This window comes from Rhineura floridana, chromosome 2 (genome assembly GCF_030035675.1).
Source record: "Rhineura floridana isolate rRhiFlo1 chromosome 2, rRhiFlo1.hap2, whole genome shotgun sequence".
NCBI lineage: Eukaryota > Metazoa > Chordata > Lepidosauria > Squamata > Rhineuridae > Rhineura > Rhineura floridana.
In genome coordinates, this window is record NC_084481.1 from 92887026 (window position 1) to 92903321 (window position 16296).

Below are 16296 nucleotides of genomic sequence, written 5' to 3' on the forward strand. Positions count from 1 at the left end.
AAGGAAAATAGTTAGGGTCCTCCAGCTGGCTAGGCTTGCCTACCTTTACCTGTGCTTTTCTCTACCTAATTTCCTTCTGTTGTAGACTGATATGCTCAGGGAAGCTTATCTGCGCCTCCTTCCTTTGTCTTGTTCTTCGACTGTCCGAGGACAGATGAGACATCTGTCTTTGCCCTGATGGCTCAGGAGAGAGAACAATACCCAAGTCTAGGCATTGCACCCCAACTTAGTTGGAACTAGGTATGCCTTTCCTATCTACTATGTATTTCTATAAATAAAGTAGCTTTTTTATTTTACTAAGTCTTAAGTCTCAGTGATTTAAATGCAGGGTAAAAGTCTGCTTCTTATGTAAATACACATACTGGCACACTCCAAGCTCAGATGCTGAGTTACTCTGCATATTTCCATAACAAAGGGTTATGCCAGCTAAGTACTGTGTGTGATTTACAAAAGAGATCAAAAGGAGACTTTAGGTTAGAGAAAGAAAAGCAGAACAAAAGATAGGAAACCATGGCTGAAGAATCAACACAAGACAAGCATCCCAAGGCTGGAGAAAGACAATTATGCTACTTGGAATCTTCGAATGATGGCACTTTTGGAAGGGGAGGATCTGTATGGAGTCCTGACTGATCCTGAACCCTCAGCAGTGAAACAAGCAGCCACTGCATCCTGAAAGCGCAAGCATACCAAAATTCAATTTCTGCTTTATCAGATGAGGCACTAAATGTTTGCATGGGCTGTAAAAATGCTAAGGAGATACGGGAAAAGCTTGAGAAAGTGTATCGGAGAAAATTTAAAAATCATGTGATGTTTCTTTATAAGCCGCTGTACATGCTGAGACAATCTAACAGATCTCAATCAACATCTGGAGAGATTTACAAGTCTGCTCCGAGAATTAGAAAGTTGTGGAAAATCTTTAGATGAGGATTTGCAGAAAGCTATACTACTGGCCTATCTAAATGAACATTATCGTATCACAGCTTGCATATTACAACAGACAGATCAGAACTTGGATCAGATTATGGTATATTTTAAAAATCAGGACTATAAAGAAAGACAAGTTCTGTGTGAAAAAGCAAATTTTACTGTGGGCAGAAACAGCAAACAAAGGCAGGATAGAGAGATGAGTCATGCCCCGAACAGCAGGGCAGAGATAAAGAAAGAATGGTTTCAAATGCAAATCTCCTAATCACCTTCAAAGAGATTGCACTAGAAGCGAGCTGAGGAGAAAAAGTTGTGTTTAAACAGAAGCAAGCTGAAAGGAAAACCAATAGCCAAACTAAAGTGAAGCATTCCACTCACCATGTATCTGATGGGAAGAATGATTATAAAACCAGATTTTTAATTGATACTCGAGAGACAGCACATTTAATAAATAATAAAAATCTGTTTAAGAACTTTAGCCCCCATATGCAGAATGTGATTACAGCATCAGGAGATGTTTCTCTTCTCAAAGAATAGGCACTGTGGAGGTACATTGCAAAATGCCAGAAGGCGCCAGAGAGCTTGAACTGAAAAATTGCCTATTTGTTCCAACTTTTAAAGATAATTTAATGTGCCACAATAATAGCAGAGCTTGGAGGTGAACTTTATTTATGTGACAAAATTTGTTGAGTTTTAGATCAAGGAGAAGTGTTGTACTGCAAAATTGAAAATGGACTTTTGCATTTGGAATATTTTGAAACTATGCATGCAAATACAGCCAAAGAAAACTGATTCTGAATGTTTACATGTTTGGCATCGAAGAATGGGACATGTCATCTTAGCCAGAATCAATCTATATATTGAAGTCTGTTTTTATGATATTTTAAAGTGTTTTTAGTGCTTTTGTTTGCTGCCCTGGTTCCTACTGGGAGAAAGGGCAGGATATAAGTCAAACCATTTGGCAGAAAGCCACAAATTATAAGATCCAACAATGCAGGAGAATTTGTGTCCAGAGCTATGCAAGACTTTCTACATGAGAAAGGCATAGAGCACTAGACTACTGTTTATACTCCAGAACAAAATGGGGTTGCGGAATGCATGAACTGGACTCTTGGACAGATGATTCATTCCTTGTTGGAAGATGCACAATTACCACAGAAGTACTGGGGGGAAGCAGCGTTTACTGCCACCTATCTGCGGGACCAACTTCTGGCAGCTGCAACCGACAAGAAGCCTTTTGAGTTATGGCATGCATGCACACCAAGTGTGTCACACCTTCCTGTATTCAGGTGCAAGGCCTTTGTGCACCCTGAAACAAAAGAGGTCAAAATTTGACAACACTGCCAAGCAAGGAATATTCAATGGACATTCTTCAACTCAGACAGGATACTGAATCATAGATCCCAAAATTGGAGCATGCAGAGCTATCCACTTTGATGAACGAAAGTGTGCACACCAACCAGAAGGGGCGCCACACCAAATAGATGACAGAGAAATGGAAGAAGAAACTGAGTCACTATTCCACAACAGATCACAATAATACACCAGTAGAGGAAGGCGAAGAATCTGAGCCAGAAGAGGCATCAGCACCTAGATGCTCTGTGCACACCAACAAAGGTGTACCACCAGAAAGACTTGCTTACCTTGTGAGAGATGAACTTCCAGTGACAGAGACCTGGAAAGAGATTGAAGCCTTACCCAAAGTCAGATACTGCAAGTTCCAAGACAAGATGAACCAAACACTTGTTGAGAAGGGGTGTTGGAAGTGGGGTGATAGCAACTCCTGTTTGGGTTCTTTTGTTTGTATTCCAGAAGGAAGACAGGGTCCTCCAGCTGGCTAGGTTTGCCTACCTTTACCTGTACTTTTCTCTACCTAATTTCCTTCTGTTGTAGACTGATATGCTCAGGGAAGCTTATCTGCCTCTCCTTCGTTTGTCATCTTCTTCAACTGTGCAAGGAGAGAGGAGACATCTCGGTCTTTGTTCTCTCTCCTGAGCCATGAGGGCAATACCCAAATCTGGGCATTGCGCCTCCAATTTAGTTAGAACTACGTATGCCTTTCCTATCTACTATATTTCTATAAATAAAGTAGCTTTTTCTTATTTTACTAAGTCTTAAGTCTCAGTGATCTAAATGCAGAGTAAACGCCTGCTTCTTAGGCAAATACACACACTGGCCTACTCCAAGCTCAGACGCTGAGTTATTCTGCATATTTCCATAACAATTTGGATGTAACGCCAAGCTAAATCATAGCTTAGCTCAAAGCAGCAAGAGCAAAGCAGGAACAAAGCGGCCACAATCTTTTCTCCAGGAACCCACTTGTTTCTGCAAAGTCATGCTTTAGCTTAGTGTTACGTGCGAACTGGGCTACAGATACCTTTTTTAAAAAAACCCTTCAATCTACTCATTTGATTCACTATAATTGGACATTGAATGAGAAACTGAGTTGGACACTTTACAGATGTTGGTTGGTGTTCTCCAGTTCCTCTCTGCAAAGAACTCTGTGATGAGAGTAGGCACTCATGTGGCCCCTCCAGGGACTAAAAACCAGACAGGTAATGGCCTGGGGGAAACTTGCTTGTATTTCTTAGATAAGAGGGGGCAAGTGCAAGCGTGCTTACTGGCAGCTTGGGGGAGGAACAGGGTTCATCTGGACTCAAAATGCCAAGAGCACCCCAAAGCACCCAACTTGATATTTATTGCTACCTAATAACAGCAAGCTTTATCACAGCAGTCATGACCACATACTTGCACATGCAACCTTTATTTTTAAAAATCCTCAATTTAGCAAAGTGCGAGTTAAACTAGACTCTTGACACCATTTCAGAATGAACATTTATCCATCTGTGGACATTTCAGACGACCCAAACCACCACCACTGCATTCAGTATAGCAATAAAGTGACCATTGTCATTTCAACTTGAGCAGAAGGGAACAAAGAGGTCCTTCTGAAGACACAGTTCTGAACTCAACTGTATTAAACGAGACGGCAGCTACACAGGCTTCAAATCCTGAAATGTGGAAGGTGCTGGAATGGCTGGTCCTATATCCAAGAGCAGTTTTGTTCCATTCCTGAAATACTTGGGTAACATTTATAGCATTCTGCAAAATGCATAAGCCTCTTTGAAGGAGGTGGCTCCCCACAAGCCACAACACAATTCTTTGTTCCTTGCAATATCAAATTCCAGCACACTGCTTGGATCTACCTTAGCAAGATAAAACCAACCACTGAGGCGTCTATTTATTGCAACAGTCTTTGGGGGATACAAAGCCACTAGGATGACCAGGAATCATGATCATTACAACACCTTATACCAAGTCAGACCATTGGTCCATTGACCAAAGCATTGTTTACAAGTGACCAGAAGACGTTCTCTAAGGTTTTAAGCATGAGTCTTTCCCACCTTACTTAGGGTTGCCATGGACTGAATCAGGGAGTGCATGCAAAGCATGTACTCTAACCACTGAGCTGGAGGGAGATATCTGTCCAGAAATTTACCACCTGTTCCCTAGATCTCTTGGGTTCCACCAATTTATATTGAGAGATCTATGAAATATTGTGCAGAGTAGTAACCACCTAAGGTAGTACACAAACACTTTACGGGGTCGGGAGAAGAAGTAGAGAGAACCAGCAATGGCTGTTAATACCAAGAAATGGTGATAGCACTGCAGACCATGTTGGAGGAGGGCTGAACACCTGTTTGCTAGTAATTATTTGAGTATGAGGAAGGATGGGTGGTGGCAGCAGCAAGACTATAAGGCAGCTCAGGGAGACTGCCAGCTGGGGAAATTCTTTCAGACACCCGAACAGGCCTCTCCACTTTCACACTTCTACAGTTAGCTCTTTTAGGTCATTTGATACAATCTGAGGAGTCAGGCTAGTTCACAGGAGATCGTTGCTATGGGATTTGAGAGAAACACATTAGGCTCCAACCCTCTACAGAGCCCAAAAAAGGGGACATGACACTCGGTTTTCAGTAGGTGAGAGTAAAATAAACCCTGTTGCAGGGCTACGACACACAGGTTGGTTCCTAAAAGACGTTTCAAAAGTCAGCCTTCCTTTTCGTGTACCAGGCAAACCAGTAAAAGATGTTTTAACCAAGTTAAAACTGCATACATGTTGTGGATATTATCAGCAGGAAGCAACTCTTCCCAACCATTGTTTTATTCCATTAACAGAGATTGGATTTGCTCTCCTTTGGTTAATTTACAACCTTATCAGAATCTCAGCAGCTACCAGGCTTGGCTCCCAGAGAGTGCATAAAACAAAACACACAAATTTACACTTGGGTCTCTTAAAAGATCAGATTGTTTTCTGTTAGCTTTTTGGAGAGAAAATTGTCTCACAATAGAGGTTAGCACAACACTCCCTTCTCCTCTATTTACAAAGCTCCACAGAGAAAGTTAGTAGCTGCCAGCTGATGAAGTTAGTAGCCAGGAACACTTAAAAAAATATAAACTTTAAGAAGCAAGCCACCTCCACTTCTATCTCCCCAACTTCAGTGACAGCCAAGTTGGCCAAGGGAAGAGGCAAGCTGGAGAAAAGTTATGATGACCTGAAGGGGGTGTAAATAAAAAGCCAAAGGGGAAAAGAAGCTTTAATCCAGAGGATCATGCCATAAAGGCCTTACTGGTCAAGATAAAGAGAACACCTGTGCTAATATAATAATGAAGCAAGGCAGAAACACAAGAGAAATCACTCTCTACAAGACAGACCCTTAAATAATTTCAGGCAATTCATTCCCTGGCATGATTCAAGGAGAGCTTCTTCTTCTACTGCTTGCCAGGGGAAATCACAACACCCCCCAGTGTGCCTGGCTTCCAACTCTACACATTTCCTAACTTTTCTGTTCCTAAGAGCTCAGTCACTAAGGGAACTTGGCACTGACAAATGATAGATGTAGTAAAAATCAGTGTTCTGTTGCTTTGGTGTGATGCGGTCAGAGGATTTCACTCCCTTGTGCAGTGATTTGAACCACTTTTTAAACAAAAAAGTGTGCCCTGCATCGGTATCGTGGGGAAACCAATTGTATCCAGAAGATCCTCAGGACTGTGATTTACTGTTCTGACCAATGGAGAAGCAATCTATTTTGAGAACAGCGCTGTAGGAGCCATGCCTTCCTCTTTTCGCAGCCATTTTTATGATGACTCACAATCTAAACATGTCTCACCATAGTGAGAGATACTTGCAGGCATTTGGAGTATCATTACTGCTACCTGGAAACAACAATGGAAGACTTTGTAGTAATGCATCAGGGAACTTGCACATCTCATTGAGGAGCATACCAAGCTATCCACAACTTCTGACAAGGGGAGGGGGCAAAAGGACTCCTTCAGTTAACAGAAAACTCTTGAAGCCAGAGTTACTGAGTTCACCATCAAGGCTCAGAATTTAGCAGCTTCTTACAAGTAGTGTCTGAGCATGGATGGGAAATGCTTTTAAGCATCCAAGGTCTCAAATGTCAAGTATATCATCATACAAATCTTTCACTGCCCAAGCATCAGGACAGCAAGCAGCCCTTCCTGACAGAAAATGCAAGCTCACCAACACATTCCAGACTTATGCACACAACTGGAGAGTGTACACAAAGCTAGCATCCCGTACCAGATTCAGACTGGGAGTAAAGAAAGTATGCCAAATTATAACAAATGCAGAAGAGGCAGAATTCTCCAGCAGCAAGGGGAAGAAGGCACTGACCAACTGATCAGAAATAGCGCTGAGTGAGACTGCAGTATTTAAAAGCAAAAAATATACACCCAAGCACCACCAGGGATGAAATTTTAACGAAGTCTTCTTTAGGGGAGAATGAAATTGGAAGTGTGTGTTCTAGGGTGTGCTAGGGGGTTAACAAAGATAACCACCTGGACTTAAACCTTGGAGGAGCAAGAAAGAAGCTCTCACCTTAGCACACCTATTTCTATGTTCCAGCACAAAGGTAAAACTAAAAAGGAGATACGCCTCCTGGCTTAAGAAACCATCACCAGTGTTTATGCTACACTGTGGTGCTTTGGACCAGCACACTGCAAAACCTGCTTCTTCACAGAGTAACAAGCAAGCTGAAAATACCTTCAATGACTAAAGCCTATCAGGAAAGCTGTACCCATGAACTAAGGAAACGTGTGCACACAGAAAATAAGAACATCAAGTTAAAGACACCCACTGCCCCCTGCACGGTTTCCCTTAAGGTTATGCACCAGGGAGTTTATAAAAAAATGCCTAATTTACTGGGGTTAAAGTTCATTTTCCGACCTATTTGGCTAACAGGGAATGTTCTGCCTAGTTGTGAATGCATGGGTCTTTACGTCGACTGCAAACATGCAAAATCTTGCCTCATAGTAGCAGCACATTTCACAAATTGATATCGAGGTTGGCAGTGTCCAGCCTAACCTAACATGTTGGCACTTAACAGTGAGAGGCACTTAAGGGTCAAGTGGTGAGGGACATGGCAAGTTCAATAAAGTATAAGGAATTCACACTAAGAGTTAAACACGTTTTCCAAGCTTCTGTGTTTAGAAACTTCCTTTGTCGTTTAAAAAAACTATAAACAGAATATTTGTCCCTACTGACCAAGTTAACATCTCCTCTTTGTTCCAATTCCCTTTCCAAAAAATAGTTCTGTGCGGGCGTGCTCGACAAAAGGTCCTCCCCATGCTTCCAATGCTGGCTCTCCTAGCTTCCGCTGAGGTAGGTCACATGCGCCCCTTCCTGACACCGCAAGGGAGGGGGAGTTGGCCACTCACTCAGTCCCTCATCATTTTACCAGGCTTGAGTTGCTGAGGGCCCGAGGGATTGTGGGTTTCTTGAGAGTTCCAGCTGTGTATTTAATCTGAGGTAAGCTTTGAGTGCAAGAGTTTGGCTCAGAGCTTCGGATTGGCTCCTCTCCATCTCGCTGGACAATGACTTTGCTGTTGGGAAGAAAAAAGAACTTGAAAGTGATGCATCTCTCTTGCAGCACAGAACAGAGGACAGACAGAGAAAAGTTTCCAAAGCATATTATTTTCATCAGTCTGATGGAATCAGCAGTCTTCCTGTTGCTGCTGTGTCACCCTTGTACTTGATGGGAAGGATGGATTTAGGACTTATCACTGCTTAGGCCTGATTACTGCTATGTATTCCACATCAGGTTGCCTTGACAATGGACTTTGGATAAAAACAATGCAGCAACTTCTGACAAGTTAACAGGGACTGGCTGATAAAATTATATTATGCCAGTGCTTTGCCATCTACAGTAGCTTCCAGTCCATTTCAGGGCACAATTCAAAGTGCTGATACTAACCTTTAATGCCCTAAACCAGAGATAGGAAACCTGTGGCCCTTTAGATGTTGTGGTACTATAAGTCCCATCATCCCAGACTGTTGGCCATGCTGGCTGGAATGATAATCTAACAGCATTGGGAAGGCTGCAGTTTCCCGATCCCTGTCCTAAACTGCTTGGGGCTAGGTTACGTGTAGGACATGTCTCCTCCCATATATACAGTACTTGCCCAGACCCTAAGATCATCCTTTGGCACTACGTTTGGCACTACTGTTTTCTCTGTTGCTTGTGTTACTCTGATGTTGTGTTACTTTGGTTGTGATTTTGTTGTCATGCTGTATTTTTATATTTTACAGGGTTTTGTTTTTTTAAATGTACACAGCCCAGAATACGTATTGTTAATGGGTGGTATAAAAATGCTGTAAATAAATAATTATTTGTGTCAGACATATACTGAAGCAACAGTAAGAAGGGTTGAGACAACGGCCCAGTTCGAACTTAACATGATACCATAGCTAGAGACTAGAAGAAGAACAAACCTGTCTGACCACACACTTCCACATGGGTCCAGAGGCACACAAGGGAAATGAAGTTTGCAGAACACCCAGCCTTCCTGAAGAAAATGTGTGTGTGTGTGTGTGTGTTCGTGCGTGCGTGTTTGTTTGTTTTAAAAAGGAGAGTTGCAAATGAGAAGGGGACAACAGCCTCACAGGTACTGCAGTGTGCCTCAGTGGGCCTCACACTGAGGAAGCCCACTTTAAACTCACCATAGTTTGACCCTTGCTGGATATAAGTGACAAACCACAGTTACTTTAAACCCAGAAGCAGATGCTTGTAATTTCCTCCTCTGGTATATCCAGACAGGGGCAGTAAATAACAAAATAGTTAAGATCACAGCTGTTAAATGGGTACTATATGTACTATATTGGGCAGGGGGGGAGGGGGAAAATGTAAAGGTGGTATATAAAAAACAGAAAATGGCATCCGCCGCAACAATCATAAAAAAGTTAACACCAAAAATGCATTCAAATATGTGAATCAGGGCTATAATCCTCCCCACAATCACCCGGGAATAAACCCCACTGAATTCAGAGTAGACTTACTTCAGAGTAGACTTGCACAGTATTGCTCTGTATGGGAAGGGATGAAAAACCATTGCCAAACTCACCAACTGGGAATGTATTCAAAAGATAAGAGTGTCTGGTTGGTTCATGTGATCTCACCTGGTTCTGCCTGACTCCATCTTGCTCAAGCCATTCATGTGGAGTTCGTTCTTCAAAAAGAGATGGGCTCTTGGCATTGACCACTGAAGTTGAGAGAATGCAGTTAGACAGCCAGTGAGGTGGCAACCTACTGGCCACTGAAAGATGTGTCCCTTTCCCCTCTCCCACTGTGCCCCAAACTTACTGATGCAAGGGGAAGGAGCTTCAGGCCAGCAAGACTCCCACATATAAAGACATAAGCAGGGAAGCTGCAATTGTGATAGGCAACCTCATAAAAAAAGAACATATCCACCCTTACCATCACTGTGGAATCTGTCACTACTCCATTGTGATAGCCTTTGTGACACCAACTTCTGAGCAGGTCTACCCCTACAAAAAGAAACACCACACAATGAATGCTAGTTCTCATGTGGAAGAGTATTATTATTTATTTATTACATTTACACCCCACCTTTCTTTTCATGAAACCCAAGGCGGCTTACATATGGCTCCCAGGCGATCTCCCATCCAAGCACCAACCAGACCTGACCCTGCTTAGCTCCAGCAGGGAGCTGGCCTCATGTGCCTTCAGACCATAGCCTGGGTATTAGCCATAGTATTAGTCACTGCACTGGTTGTAACAAGGCAGCAGGTACATGAAATGCAGGGCCTTGCTACTGAGCATTCACATTCACACACTTTAAAATCAAGCTAAAACAGTATAATTCTCATTTGAAGATGTTGAACTTTTCCCCCAGTCTATTCTATGGCATTAACTGGGTATGCTCAAGAGAAACAGGTAACACTGATGTACAAGAGAGGCTCTGGAGGGATGGACTTAAAAATTATCCAACAACTACTCATTCAGGACTTATGAAATATATATATGCAGGTGCCAATGAAGCTGAGGTTCAGCCAAAGGGGTAGGCAGGCATAAAGAGAGACTTCTTCCCTAATGCAACAGATGTGCCTACAAGGTGTGGGGAATGGTGAAGATTACAAAAATAACAGCAAGAGGCAGTGCCCGAACCACACTCTGGCAGTTTGTAATGACAATAGATTATAAAGCTCTGTGAAAGAGCACAGAAGGTTTTGGGGCGGCAACAGTGGTGTAGTCATCCAGGGTCTCAGGGGGGTCTTAGACTCCTTACTTTTTTGGAAGCAGGGTTCCAGCAGGTCCCTATGTCTCCAGCATCCTATGAGCCAATCAGTATGAAAGGGGAGTGTGTTCGGCACTGAGAAGAATCTTCTAACATGCTTCTTTGTCCTTTCCTGCTAATTGGTGCCAACTAGAGTAAAAGGAGGTGAGTCAGCAACTGAGAAGACTCTTTCCAGTAGCTAACATTCTTCTCTTTTATGCTTATTGACATCTGTTGTTGTGGGAAAAGGCATTAACAAGGATCCGATTCTCAACCCAGTAGCAAAAACAGAGGGAGGGGCGTTGCTGTGACTCTCATGAAGGGACCCTGCACTTCTGAATTTGCCACTACACTGCTGGTCGGCAAGCTAGATATCTGGTCCATCTACGAAGGGATGGTCCAAATCATTAATCAGTAACTACTTGTCTTAGAAAGCAGCTCCCTGGAAGGAGGTGACAGGAACTGTTTTACCTTTGGCCTTATTCAAGAAATATTTCAGCTCCCACTGGGTAGTAAGAATGTTGAAGTATCGTGGCTGCTCAAAGAAGCGCAGGTAGCGCATGGAAATGCGCGAGGGGAAGACTCGCTCAAACTGCCCGCGTCGAGCAAACTCATCCTCTGTCTCCACCAGGACACGCACATCATCTGGTGTCAGGACATCTAGGATGGTGGAGTAGAATTCCTGCAGCCAAGATGAAAAGGGACATAACTTGGTTTTTCAGGAGAAATTATACATGTCTACGTACACCCCACTTGTTGTTCTCTAAAACCACTACAATGTTGTCTCTAGGATGCTCACCACACAACACATATCCCTACCCCACCAAGATAGTAATGGAAAGACAGAAGAGAGGCATCAAAATAGAACTTTGTTGGGGGTGGGTAGGCAGATTTCTCGGTTATGCTTCTCCTGCCTCTTGAACAAACTATACCTAAAGCATGTCAATGAGTGAGAAATAGGAAATATTAATGCTTTAAGGTATTAGCAGTGTATCTTAACTAATTACAAGAAAATACAGTTGTGGCCTATTGGATTGCTACGATAGCAGTGAGTCTTAACCTTTTTTGGGTCACAGACCCCTTTGAGAATCTGATGAAAGCTGTGGACCCCCTTCCCAGAAAAATGTACATAAACATATACACACACAATTTTGCACACAATTAATTATATTGCATTGGAAACTGATTTTTTTTTGGCCCCCTGTTCACAGACCCCCTAAGGATCCATGGAGCACCTGTTAGGAATCCCTATACTATGTAATTTTCTCCTGAGCTATGTTGTGTATGTTTGATGGGCTTACTGGCTGGGCCAATCTTGGCCTGCCTGGGGGTCCAACTTAGCCTGCAACGGATTTTAAAAAACAATACCCACCCAACCAGACACATAATTTAGTTATGTATATTTTTCCCCTCTGGTTTTATCTGTGTATTTTTGATAATTGTTTTACACACAGCACTTAAAAGAGTATTTTTTACAAATTAAGTGCTTTATACATTTTTCTGAATAAAATAAAATGATTCAAAGAAGAGCACAGGACTGTGGCCCAAACACACAGTCGTGTGATCACAGAATGATGGCAGGGTATTTAGGGAAGGCATGCTCACATTTACCTGATCAGGCACTTTTGGGGTGAGGTAAAAAGCTCTTTTTGTTTTCTCAACAGTGAACAGCTCCAGGGATGGCTTGTTCTTCTCCTTTGTGACACTATTCAAGCTGGGCACAACAATAATGAAAATTGTGCACGTGGAGTTAATCAAGTCAGTACCTTCCATTTAGCCACCAAAGCCAGAATCATAACAAAATGCTCTGCCTTAGCCAAAAAAAAAAAAGGGGGGGGGAGAGCCTCAAAATCATGCCTGAAGTTATAGTTCAGGGATGGAGAACCTCAGGCCTGGGAGCCAAATGCAGCCCTTCACTCCACTCCTCTCTACCTGGCTCTCAGGATTCTTTGCATGCCAGTCCCTCTTTTCCCAGGCCACACCCTTCACATGCCTGCTCCATGCTGCCCTTGAATGCATTTGCCTGGCTGGAATGGGTCCTGACGCTGTGATAATGCCTCTTACTCGCATGGATGGAGGTTAGAAAGAGGTGTGTGTTAGGAAACCTCTGACTTTTATGTGGCTAGAATGCAGCCCGCTGTATAAAAAGGTAAGAATTGCATATGTTGCCCACCTACTTTTCCTCTGGCTCCACCCACCACTAATATGTGGCCCCCAGAAAGCTGCCCCTGAGATAATGCAGTCCTCAGGCTGAAAAAGATTCCCCAACCCTGACATAGATGGCGAAACAACATAGTAAGTTTTGAGACAGCTTGCTTTAAATTAGGGGTGAGCAAACGTTTTGGCTTGAGGGCCACATCTGAGCAGGGCCATAAACAGCTATACTGTGTCAAATAAGGTCTTCTAGACCCTAAAGGTGGTGATGTGCTGGAACAGTTTGGGCCTACTATACTGCAACATATAAAGTTTACTTTAAGTGTTACTTTGAGGCGTTGCCTGCTGTTTTATTGGCTTCTTGTATTTTGGTGCTGCCTCCCCCATTCTTTTCTGTTTGTGTTTAGTGGCACACTGAAGCCACAGCTACTGACTACCTAAACTAGCTTCCCCAACCTGATGTCCTCCAGATGTTTACTGGACTACAACTCCTGTCATCCCTGACCATTAGCCATGGTGGCCGAGGCTGATTGGAGTTACACCAGGTTGGGAAAACCATATGCACCAACATATAGATTGCACCACCTTGGGGAAGGCTGTCCTAAACAAAGGCCCACCAGAACTCTGCAATGAGCAAAGACAGCTCAGAATGGTCAGCTATTTCAGAGACCAAAGCAACTGATATACATGAAAAACAAGGAGGAACAAATAGTCCAAGACAAATTGCAGCTATTTAAAATTTGTTCCAAAAACTTAAGTAAAGAAGGCATCAAGTGTTGAACTGCATAACTTAATATACAGTTCTATCCCACACGTTTACTCAAAAGTTAATCGTACTGTATTCAGTGGGGCTTACAAGCAAGTGGGCATAGGTTTGCAATTTGAATAACTTGCAATCTCTGATCTTGTGTAACCATGATGCCAAGCTGAGGCAGCTGGACAGCCATAGTTGGGTATGCTTTAACCTAGATTCCTGCATTGAGCAGAGGGTGGAACTCAATGGCCTTACAGGCCCCTTCCAACTCTACTATTCTATGATTCTATGAAATGCTCATTCTGCATAAACAGGTCTAGTTTGCACATTACATTTAACATGATGTATTTCTGCACAATTTTGAAGGAGCAGGGGGGAGGAGTTGATAATGACCAGGGTGGCAGGATACAAATGAGTCAAAGTGGTATAGATGATACAGCATTAGATTTGTATTGGGAAAACCCAAGTTAAATCTCTACTCAGCCGTTATGTCCATTGGGTGAACCTACGCCATTCACACAGTCATAGCCTCATAGAAAATTTTTAAAAATCTACACACTACTGCACTGAGCTCTGTGGAGCAAGGGCACAATACGAACCTGATCAACAGGCAAGGATGTACATGGGTAGAGGAAATGTGACAACATAAGGAAAGGGCAGTTGACAATGCAAGGCACTGCAGTCATACTTTTTGAATGCTGAGGTCACAATCCAAGCCTGAGAAGGTACTGGTTTCTCATCCAGCCTTGTTCTTTCAACTCAAACTAGTTCCTATGGACTTCATAATAATGATGTGGCATTTTCCCCACACTCTCACAAACTCGATTGTCAACCTCTTAGGTTACCACCTCACAGGAGTCATAAATTGGTGTGTGGAGCCGAGGATGATATAGCCACTTCATCTGCTGTATTTTGCATGCTCACGGCTTATCCCAGAGGGGTGGGGGGCAAAACAAGAATTTCAGTTACTGAAACCTAGCATTCCTGGCACTCTAGCTGAGATCACCATCATTACACAGCTTCCAAGATTGCACAAAGCATTGCCCAGATAATTACAGGGATTAGAAACTCACTTTAAAAAAAATGAAAGCAGAGATTCTTGGAATGTTTACATCTGTGATCAATTCAGCTTTTGCATTGACAGTGTGACTGCAGAAAATGTATAGCCTTACATACAGGCCAGATCCATGCTTCTGCACTGCACATCCTACTGCCACAACAACTTTGCATCTTAGTAAAAAGCAGCATCTTTCCAGCTCAGGCATCCCCTCCTTCCTACAGATCAACAACAAGGCATAACAAGAAGAGATCCCACATAAACTTCTCCTTCTGAGTTTGATCTCTAACCTGGTTGTGGAGCTGCAGCCACTTCCAGACGGTGAAGCCACATCTTCTGCACTTGGCAACAGAAAACCAGCCAAGTTAAGGGCATCCCGGACCATTTGGCCCTTGATGCTCACATCCAGAGGGGAGTTTGAATGGAGGCTGCAGGGAAAACAAAACCTTGATTGGACAGGCCCATCTTCATGTCTTTGCTCTGGCCTTTTACATTTGGGACAGCTGTTAACTTTGAATTACAGCTTTCAAGAGGAGAGCAGGAGGAATTCTGACTCCATGGCAAAATAATTTCTCTCTCTCTCTCTCTCCCCCTCTCTCCCCCCCCCCTCTCTCTCTCACACACACACACACACACACACACACGAAACAGAGATACACTGTGTGATACATTTCAAAAGAAGTGCTGGTCCTCTCCACCCTTATAATGCTTCCCAAATTTCTCACTTCCCTTGCCCCTTGCTTCCCTCACATTAAGATGGAAGCAATGAGCATGTGAAGTCATTCCTTGGCAAAACAGACATTATCTTCAACAAAAAACAGACCTAGCATACATTGGTGGGACAAACGGGAGGTAAAGGGCATTATTGAAATTGCAGTGAAATACACCCAAGTACAAGCCCAGGCTGGAGGTTGCACCAAGCACAGCTTACCTGGGGGATATATTGACTTCCAGAATCCATGGCTTAAGGTTCTCATCCAGCATGACATCAAATCCAAACAGCTCATGGCAGCAGTAGGGGCGTCTCACATACATCTTCACAAGGTTGATTATGTAAGGCTCTGACCTGGAAAGTCAAGCAGGTGCTTGGTTGTTCTTGAGCAGCAGAACTAACCTGCAAGGGGTGCAACTTTCCAACCTCTTATGATTCACTCTACCTAGATATATAGTACATGCAAAAAAACAGGGCTTCAGCAATAGCTTTCCCATATGGCAGAGGTAGGAAACCTTTTCTGGCCAGTGAGTCGGATCTTAATCTCCCCACCCTAGCCATATGGGGGTGCCCACCTATCGATTACCTGACATCATATCAACATCAGGTGATGCTGTGCTTTGAAGCCCTGGTTGTTGGGACTTCAAAGTGCAGCATGGGGACTGTTAGAAAGCCCTTTTCAAGCAGCCCCACTGTTTGCAAAGAGCAGCATGGGACTGTTTACAAAGGGCTTGGATACAGCCCCAAGGTGCTCTTTGAATCCCTGGTTTTCAGAGGTTCAAAGAGCAGTGTTAGGAAGGAGAAGCAGTTTTCATTGAATGGAAACCGCTTCCCTCTACTTGAGCAAGCTGCATTCCCATCGCCCATCAGCTGATGGGCAGGTGGGAGTGTGCCTTTCTCCAGGAAAGGAACATTCAGGAGTTCAATTTAAGTTCTCAATTGTTCCTGTGAAGCCCTTCCCTTACCACCCCCACCTGATGTCCTGTATGACCATGTGTAGGTGTGAAGTCCCCAAAATGGCCTGGCAAGCCAAATGGGGAGGCTTGGTGGGCCAAGTTTGGTCCACAGACTTTCCCCACTCCTACCATATGGCTCAGA

General features: G+C 43.4%; 1 protein-coding gene across 5 annotated transcripts in view; it reads right to left on the reverse strand.

The window, feature by feature from the left end:
• Positions 1 to 234: 234 nt before the first annotated feature.
• TTLL4 (tubulin tyrosine ligase like 4) overlaps positions 235 to 16296 on the reverse strand; it is a 41815-nt gene continuing 25753 nt past the window's right edge. For all 5 annotated transcript variants that reach the window (XM_061609358.1, XM_061609359.1, XM_061609355.1 and 2 more), the window contains 7 exons: positions 15418 to 15552; positions 14777 to 14914; positions 12133 to 12235; positions 10993 to 11203; positions 9702 to 9772; positions 9404 to 9486; positions 235 to 7830 (listed from right to left, as the gene is read on the reverse strand). In XM_061609358.1, the coding sequence (XP_061465342.1) occupies positions 7677 to 7830; positions 9404 to 9486; positions 9702 to 9772; positions 10993 to 11203; positions 12133 to 12235; positions 14777 to 14914; positions 15418 to 15552 (895 nt within the window). In that variant the 3' untranslated portion in view covers positions 235 to 7676. The remainder of the gene's footprint in view (positions 7831 to 9403; positions 9487 to 9701; positions 9773 to 10992; positions 11204 to 12132; positions 12236 to 14776; positions 14915 to 15417; positions 15553 to 16296) is intronic.